The sequence below is a fragment of the Eptesicus fuscus genome, chromosome 10 (assembly GCF_027574615.1).
Source record: "Eptesicus fuscus isolate TK198812 chromosome 10, DD_ASM_mEF_20220401, whole genome shotgun sequence".
Taxonomy (NCBI): Eukaryota; Metazoa; Chordata; class Mammalia; order Chiroptera; family Vespertilionidae; genus Eptesicus; species Eptesicus fuscus.
The window spans coordinates 75,008,237-75,017,267 of record NC_072482.1 but is presented as its reverse complement, the minus strand read 5'-3'; the positions used below and the strand labels follow the sequence as shown (position 1 = coordinate 75,017,267).

The following is a 9,031-nucleotide window of genomic DNA, read 5'->3' as shown; positions in this document are numbered from 1 at the left end:
AGTGAGAAAACTCATGCCTTTCCCCTTGACAGTCCTTCAGCCAGGTTATCCCACCGCTTTCCCCCACTGCTGAGTTAGTCTCCTCCTCCTGTCCAGCCAGGTCTCCATCTGCCAATCAGCGAAAGGGGAGGTGACCTGCCACTCTCAAACAGTATTCCAGTCTCCAGACTCTGAGTGAAGAGAGTTATCAAATACTTCACTGACTTCCAGTACATTGTGAGAAGTGGATTAACAGTATTAAACTAATATCAGCTTAAGTGTTCATGGTCCTTTAAAATTCTCAAAAGGCGTCTGTATCATAGTATTGGGCTCACGCTATAAGCTATACATGGCTCAAACGCTGACGGAGTGCCAGGCCCTGAAGCAAGTCCTTCACAGGAATTTACTCATTTATTCCACACAGCAACCTTCTATAAAGTGAATGTCATTACCTCCCCAACTTTGTAGAAGAAACTGAGCTTCAGAGAGGTTAATGTATTCAAGACTGAATACAAAGTTGGTAAAGAATGAACTTTAATCTTTTTGTCACTAAACCATGTGCTGTTTCCTCACTGCATCTCTGCCCTCACCCTGCAAAGGTGACTGAGAGCAGGCAGGCATCTCTGGTAAGGGTGGGGGGTAGAGCAGTAGGGGGCAGGAGTCATGGAGGGACTGAGAAAAAAAGAAAAAGAAAAGAAAGAACTCATGGACATGGACAACAGTGAGGTAATTGTGGGGGTGGGGTGGAAGAGAACATAAAGGGGATAAATGGTGAAAGAAAAATAAAATAAAATAAATAATAACCAAATAAAAAAGAATACCTATCCAAAAAAAAAAAAAAAAAAAGGACAGATTCTCTTTTCCATTGCTCATGGCTGGCTCCTGTACCCTGGATGCCTTCTCTCTACACTCCCTCTCCATCCTGACACCAGGGCTGCAGAGGCAGTGCCCATATTCCGGGTGGCCATAGAGATGAAGATACAAACCAAAACTCTGTCTGAGATATAATATATAACATACAAGAAATCCCTGTTCGATGCTTCTTTGTCTTTTTATCTATTTTTGTTCATCAATTTATGATGTTCATTATATTCCACAAATGAGTGAGATCATGTGATGTTTATCTTTCTCTGACTGGCTTATTTCACTTAGCATAATGCTTTCCAGTTCCATCCATGCTGTTGCAAATGGTAAGAATTTCTTCTTTTTTATACCAGCGTAGTATTCTGTTGTGTAAATGTACCACAGTTTTCTAACCCACTCATCTGCTGATGGGCTCTTAGGCTGTTTCTAAATCTTAGCTATTATAAATTGTGCTGCTATGAACATAGGGGTGCATATATCCTTTCTGATTGGTGTTTCTGTTTTCTTGGGATATATTCCTAGAAGTGGGATTACTGGGTCAAATGGGAGTTCCATTTTTAGTTTTCTGAGGAAACTCCATACTGTTCTCCACAGTGGCTGCACCAGTCTGCATTCCCACCAGCAGTGTAGGAGGGTTCCTTCTTCTCTGCATCCTCGCCAGCACTTGTTGTTGATTTGTTGATGACAGCCATTCTGACAGGTGTGAGATGGTACCTCATTGTTGTTTTGACTTTGAGCAGGTAGGGGAGAGGTGGGGTTGTGGGTAAGAGATCAACCAAAGGACTTGTATGCATGCATATAAGCATAACCAATGGGCACAGACACTGGGGGGGGGGGGGGGGCGGTGAGGGCATATGCCAGGTGGGTGGGCGAGGCTGGGGGAAGTCAATAGGGGAAAAAGGAGACATATGTTCTACTATTTGTAATACTTTAAACAATAAAAAAATAAAATAAAATAAAAACATTAAAAGGAATTGTTACAGACACCTATCCATGGTGTCTGTAACAATTTCTACAAATGGTAAGAGAAATGAACAACCCAACAGAAAAAAATGAGCTCTGGACACACACACACACCCTCCAGGAGGATAGTTGTTTTGTATCTTTTCTAGGTTTTGTTTAGTTAAATGTTTATTTAATATATGTTGATAATAATATTTAAGGCTATACTCTGATTCCACTTTATATTATATAATACACATATATACATATATATTTGTGTAGTTAGTTCCTTACATATTTGTACATATATATTTGGTGTCACTAATTCTTTTTTTAGTAGTACCTAATCTGTCTATCTAAATACTAGTACCAGTTTTTCATTTCAATTATATTTTTCATTTTTAAGAGTTATATTTGGTTGACTTTAAACTTGTCATTTTTAGTCTATTCTTGCTTATTCACATTTCCACCTTTTATTTAAATTCTAGAGGCCTGGTGCACGAAAATTCGTGCACTCGGGAGGAGATCCCTCAGCCCAGTCTGTGCCCTCTTGCAGTCCGGGAGCCCTTGGGGGATGTCCACCTGCCAGCTTAGGCCCGCTCCCTGGGGGATCAGGCCTAAGCTGGCAGTCAGACATCCCTCTGGCAGCCCAGGAGACCTCAGGGGATGTCTGCCTGATGGCTTAGGCCCACTCCCCATGGGTATCAGGCCTAAGCTGCAGTTGAACATCCTTAGCACTGTGGAGGAGGTGGGAGAGGCTCCCACCACAGCTGCTGCACTGGCAGCCATCAGCCTGGCTTGTGGCTGAGCAGAGCCCCCCTTGTGGGAGTGCACTGACCACCAGGGGGCAGCTCCTGTGTTGAGTGTCTGCCCCCTTGTGGTCAGTGCACATCATAGTGACCAGTCATTCCGCTGTTAGGGTCAATTTGCATATTACCCTTTTATTATATAGGATTAAAGATTTAATTATTTTAATCTTTGCCTTCCACTCAGCTATTTTATACTATGTAATCAATAATTCCAGTATCTGTAATACAGGAAAGGGAGCTTAACCTATTTAAGACATTCTAAAGCTGAACGATAATGCCATACCCATGGTCTGATCCATTGAGTTGCCTTGAAAACATAACTCTCCAAGAGTAGTATTTACATTATCAAATTCTTGAAGGAAACCTGATTTATACCTGCTTTCTTTTTTACTATATGCTCAATCTTTCTACTTTATTATGTTACTCAAGTCCTCTGTGACCTTCTGTTTCCATGATCTATGAGGCAGGGCTGTTGAGAATCCCTTGATAATTTTATTTATATCTTTTATTTTTTTTATTTCTAGTAAATTTTCATTATGCATTTTGATGCTATTTGGTACTTAAGTTTCATTTTTGTACCCATGGTTGAGCCTCATCAATATGAAATGGATCTCTTTATCACAGTTAGGGCTTTTTGTTTGCTTGCTTGCTTTAAATTCTTAGTCCAGTATTAACCCTTTGCACTCACTTGCTTTTTTCTCGATTCCTTTATTCTAATGCTACCCGTGTCGAGTCACACTCGACATCCGAGTGCAAAAGGTTAATGTTATTCCTGGTTTCTAGAGAGACAATGCAGTGTAATGGACATGCCTTCCAGTCAGGCTTCAATACCAATTCAAATCATGGCTCTGTAATTGATTTATTTGTTTTTATTCAACTTCAGTCTTCTTATCTAAAGATTGAGGTTAATAATGCCTGCCTCATATAATTATAAAAATGTCATATTAACTGAACTACTGTGTGAAAATTGCCTGGCACATGGTAGACACCCACCGCCTGGTAGTAACTGTTTCTTCTCTGATACATTTGTGCCTTTTTCTTGCAATCTCTTTATTTTAGGTGTATCTTTGGTAAATAGCATATCATTAGCTTTGCAGTGTGAGTCTATCCTTTTAAGAGAAAATCTAAACATAATACTTACTCTTTCCATACTTTATGATCCCATATTTGAGGTATAATTTCATTGATTTATTATTTTGTTTTATACTATTAATTTACTTCACACATTTCAGGGGTTTCAATGTGTGAGAGAAAAAGGAGCATCTGGGAACTAAAAGCTGGCCTGGCACTTGCAGCGAGGCCCTGTTGTTCTCCTGTTGAACATGAACAGCTCCCAGATCTCCTATGTCAGATAAGGAACTTGAAGTGAGAATGACCAAAAGTCACTGTGCAAACCACAAAAATGACTGGGCAACCCCCTCTTGTGGCTAACCTGTGCAACTGCTGCTGCTTTACCTTGTTCCATTTCTCTGTGCTAGATAAAAATCGATACCAATTGCAAAATCCCTCCCACTTTCTGACAGCACCTAATCAAGAAGAAACCCTCGCTCACTTGAGCCCTCCTCAAAATTACCTAACCACGCTCAAATTCTTTCAGCTCTCCCCCGCCCCCAACACCTTCTTACTAAGAAGCACCAAGGTGTGTGGTCTCTGTTGCTGCAGAAAGCAAGCCTATGTATTTTGAGTGGTATTCATTTCACATCCAACCCCAAGATTGCCCCAAGGAAATAATGAAATTCAGTTATAGTCAATGATGGCATGTTTCTAGGGCTTCTGGAAAAAGACATGTTCTCTTAGCCTGCCCTTGCCCTGAATGAGGGTCTGAGGATCTAAATGTAAAATCCCAGGGGGGGTCTGTTAGGAGTCTGAGGGCAAACCAACCCTAGAGAAAGCAGAGTACAGATGAGTCCTTGCAGACATTGTGAGCTGCTCCATCAAGACTGAGTCAAAGCCAGGGCTAATGGTACTTTCTTTTTTGCTTAAGTCACTTGAAATTAGGTTTCTGTCAGGTGCAGCTATTAAATTCCTGCTAAATATAATAAATAAATAAAACACGTTCTCGCCTTAGCAAGTTCACTCTAAAGTGACAAGTACACAAATACTTCTTAATAAAGAAATGAATTTATTAAACTGGTGTGTTCACCTGGTGATCATTCACCAAGCAGCACATTCATGCTCTGTGCACTTTATCATGAATGATATTTTTCAATTAAGAAGAAAACATTGCTGTTGTAGATGGTAAGCCTGATCACACCGTTCCCCAACTTTAAGTTACGTGGTCCATCAAATCAGAATTCCAGGCTTAGCTGCGGATGAAATCTACCCAAAAGCAACCCGTACCCAGGAGGCAGTCCAGTGACACTTGTTATGTAAATATGCCTTGGAGTTGGTTGTTGACACTTTAAGAAAACCTTGACTCTTGTTGGCTTATGAACCAGGAGGTCACAATTTGATTCCGATCAGGGCATATGCCTGGGTTGTGGGCTCGATCCCAGGTGTGGGGTGTGCAGGAGGCAGCCGACCAATGATTCTCTTTCATCATTGATGTTTCTATCTTTCTCTCCCGCTCCCTTCCTCTCTGAAATCAATAAAATATATTTAAAATAAAAATAAAATAAAAACATGATTCTTACGGGGACTTACAGTCTATAAGGCATGCTAGATAAAGATAAAATTATCACGTATGTAGTTTTAAAAATGAGAATGAAAAAAATAAAGTTATGGTTAAAAAATGGATGAGACTAAATTTGATCTGCTAGTAAGATAAAAAGCAAGAATTCATGAGAAAGAGTTGGGAAACTCATAACTGAAAAAGATCCCATAAACCCTGGTCAGTGTGGCTCAGTTAGTTGAGCACTGCTGGTTCGAATCCCAGTCAGGGCACATGCCCAGGTTGCAGGCTCGACCCAGGGTAGGGTATGTGCAGGAGGCAGCAGATCAATGTTCCCCTCTCACAATGATGTTTCTCTCTCCCCCTCTGCCTTGCTCTCTCTCTAAAATCAATAAAAACATATTTTTTTAAAAAGGAAAAGAAAAAAAAGATCCCATTAAACCCCAAAGTCATATTTAGTGACAGTGGTAAAGAATCTCATATACATTTAAGAAACAAAACACATTTTGCTGTTATGCTCAAACTAAGACATTTTATTAGTTGGCTTTACACCTTAAATAATAGTTTGGATAACAAAGGAAGAGTTTCCACTAATTCCAACCTAATCTTTCAAAAGTTTACTTGTTGGAGGAAGAACATTCTTATGCTCAACACAAAATACCTTTATGATTATAACCTTCAGTAAATCTTTCCTTAGAGTTAACAAAAAAAAAAATTTGCACTGGTCAAATATTAACTACCTCAACCACCCAATTTAGTTATTTTTCCAAAATGTATGCAGTAGAGTTGAAAACCAAAAGGAAACTGTAAACATTCCGTAGTTTGGCTGGAAGTTGAGTTCATTTCATGATGATTCAATTCTTCTAATACGTATTTCAGATAGTTTCCATAAATCTTAGCAAAGTAAATCCATTTACTAACATTTCAAAGGGAAAGATGGTTTGGCAACTTGACATTTTTGCAGGAGTGATAATCAATACTTCTTTGCTGCTGATTATATCTCATTAAAAAATAATACCAATTGCACATTGTTCCTTTAATTGAATAACTGGATTCTTTAAAAACATAGCTTAGTTATGTCCTTGCATTTGGAAACACTGGAGAAGTTCTGACCCATCATTCTTTTATCTGTAAAGGAGAAAAACGTATTTGCTAAAATTCAATCCATCATATTAAAAGAACAAACAACAACAGGCAAATGGCAGTGAAATCATTTTATCAAGATGAATCTTTTTTCTTTTTCCTGCCACTGTTCCCTTCCCTAGTCATATATTTCTGAGATTAACTATAATCACTCCATTATTTCCCACAAGGGACTGCATCTTATTTTTAGAATGCGCTTTTATAAAGAGTGCTTTGGCAGATTAGATGTGATGTTAATGACAATGACATGAGACAGCATTTATGGAATGGTTTATGTGTGTCAATTACTGTGCCAAGTCTTTCCACTAATCATTTCATTTCACATCCACAGCTCCGGGAGACAGAGCCCATTACCCATCTTTATAGAAGAATAAATCCAGGGAGAAATGTTGTGCTTATGCTGCTAGGAATCAGCGGAACAGCAACATACACAAAAAACTCCAGAGTCTTTTACATGACACACGTGTAACTGGATTTTGCTCCAACCTAAAGCCCTCTGTTCAAAGTACGGTATACATACAATTAAATGACTTGAATAAGTTTCATGCAGAAAATAATTATCTAAATGAGTAAATCCCCCCTTAAAATATAATATTCCTAAGACTTATGTTGATCATGATAGTGTAGAAGAAAATTTAAATTATTGAAATTTTCTGGTTTATTTCTGGCTATTTTCTCCATAACTCAGCTGCACCTCACATTATATAACAGGTCTGCTTCAGAAACATTACTAATATGTTAACTGAACTTTTTGAATGAATCATTTCAAATGTCCTGAAAGCCAGTCATATAAAGAAAAAATGTTAATGTGGGCTCTTCTATTAAATGAAATTACTGCCCCCAACTTATTTGACTTTCAAAGTTTGTATTCTCATAATTTGGATTGCATACTTAGAGACTTTTCAATGGATTTCCTTTAATTTTGAGCAATGTTACTGATGGAGAACATGGTTTGGAAGTCTCACTGTAGGAAATTCCAAGACCAAACATTTCTTGCCATTTTTAAAAATTTTTAATATAAATTTAAACATTTTTATAATACCATAACTGTGTTTCCCTTAAGCCATAAAATCTCATTAGTCACCCTTAAAAAGTAGAAAAAGACATCATAACCATGGACACACAACCGGTCACTTTACAATACCTCAGTGACTACACCAGCAGCTACTGTAGAACCACTGTAGCGTAGCATGAACCTCCCCAGTTCCTTAAAGTCTTTGTATAGCTCAAGAGCCACTGGTCTTTGTGTCTGTAGCTCTACCAACGCATTCTGACCTTTAGTCAACAACCTATCAAGAACAAAAAGGAAAAAATGAATATCCAATAGAGGTGAATAAATGAAATAAACAACCTGGAAAATAAATATTTCACATTCAATCAACAAATCAACTTAGTCTTTCAAAAACTTAAAAAGAAAATTAGTTTTTCTTAAAATGAAAATGTGTCCTTTGAATTTTTTTAGGTTGAAAAAAAAATCACAGCAGAAATTCTAGATTAGTTCATATATATACACACATATATATACATATTTTAAGTATTTTTATTGATTTAAGAGAAGAAGGGAGAGGGAGAGAGCAAGAGTAGCATCAATGATGAAAGAGAATCATTGATCGGCTGCCTCTAGCATGCCCCACACTGGGGATGAAGCCTGCAACCCAGGCATGTGCCCTGACAGGGAATTGAACCGTGACCTAGTTCATAGGTCGACACTCAACCACTGAGCCATGCTGGCTAGACTACACACATATTTTAAGAAATATTAGTTCATCTTTCTTTCTCTCTCTCTCTCTCTCTCTCTCTCCCTCTCTCTCTCTCTCTCTCTCTCTCTCTCTCTCTCTCTCTCTCTCTCTCTCTCTCTCATATATATAACCAATCTTTCAAATGTAAAGCTATCCCTGGGAGGATGCTATAACGTAAAGTATGCTCAAACCCCCTCTGTCAAAGCCTTCCCTGTCATTACCTCAATGAAACAGAGAGTTTCAATTATCTAACCAAGAAATTGAGGCACTTGTACTTTACAAGAAGAATGCAATGTCTTATGTTTTCCCTAGTAAAATTCTAATTAATAAATTATGTGTTGAAGTTATCTTTTCAGAGAGAGTCATCTCCTAGTGAGAACACAGAAATCGGTTCTTTAACAAAGGTTCAGGACATAATCACATAAGATTTTTCCACAATATGATGTTTGTAGGAAATGAAGGGGATGGGGCATGGGCCTGATTATAAGAGGTTCACACAGATAAGCCAACCAACAAAAATCCAAAAAATGCACGGACACAACACCCTTATTTACTACAAGAAGCAGAACCCCACAGGGGACATTCTGACATTGTTCTCTATTTTAATTTTGATCTGCTCTAGAAAGACAGAGAACAACAATCACAGACTCATCTTCTGAAAAATTAGTTCAGAGACAGACTGATAGAATAAGCTACTAGTATTGCAAAATTTCCAAATATTGATTTTAGACAATTTCAGGCCAAAGTCTCATTTCTTAGGAAGGAGAAGATCCAATACATTTATGATTTGCGCTTAGTTTCTAGAAAGTTCAATTCCATTCCATATAAAGCAATTGAGTCTACAAAGTGCCTTTAGTGGAAAAAAAGAAAAAGGCCAAATGGCATTGGTGCAAAATAGGAGGAAAGGACTAAATTATAAATAAGATGACAGGGAAAACTAATAT

At 38.2% G+C, this 9,031-nt stretch overlaps 1 protein-coding gene across 5 annotated transcripts in view; it reads right to left on the bottom strand.

Moving 5' to 3' along the window:
- Nucleotides 1-5,717: 5,717 nt before the first annotated feature.
- HBS1L (HBS1 like translational GTPase) overlaps nt 5,718-9,031 on the bottom strand; it is a 76,933-nt gene continuing 73,619 nt past the window's right edge. For all 5 annotated transcript variants that reach the window (XM_008162182.3, XM_054721731.1, XM_054721730.1 and 2 more), the window contains 2 exons: nt 7,493-7,637; nt 5,718-6,333 (listed from right to left, as the gene is read on the bottom strand). In XM_008162182.3, coding sequence (XP_008160404.2) covers nt 6,322-6,333; nt 7,493-7,637 — 157 coding nt within the window. In that variant the 3' untranslated portion in view covers nt 5,718-6,321. The remainder of the gene's footprint in view (nt 6,334-7,492; nt 7,638-9,031) is intronic.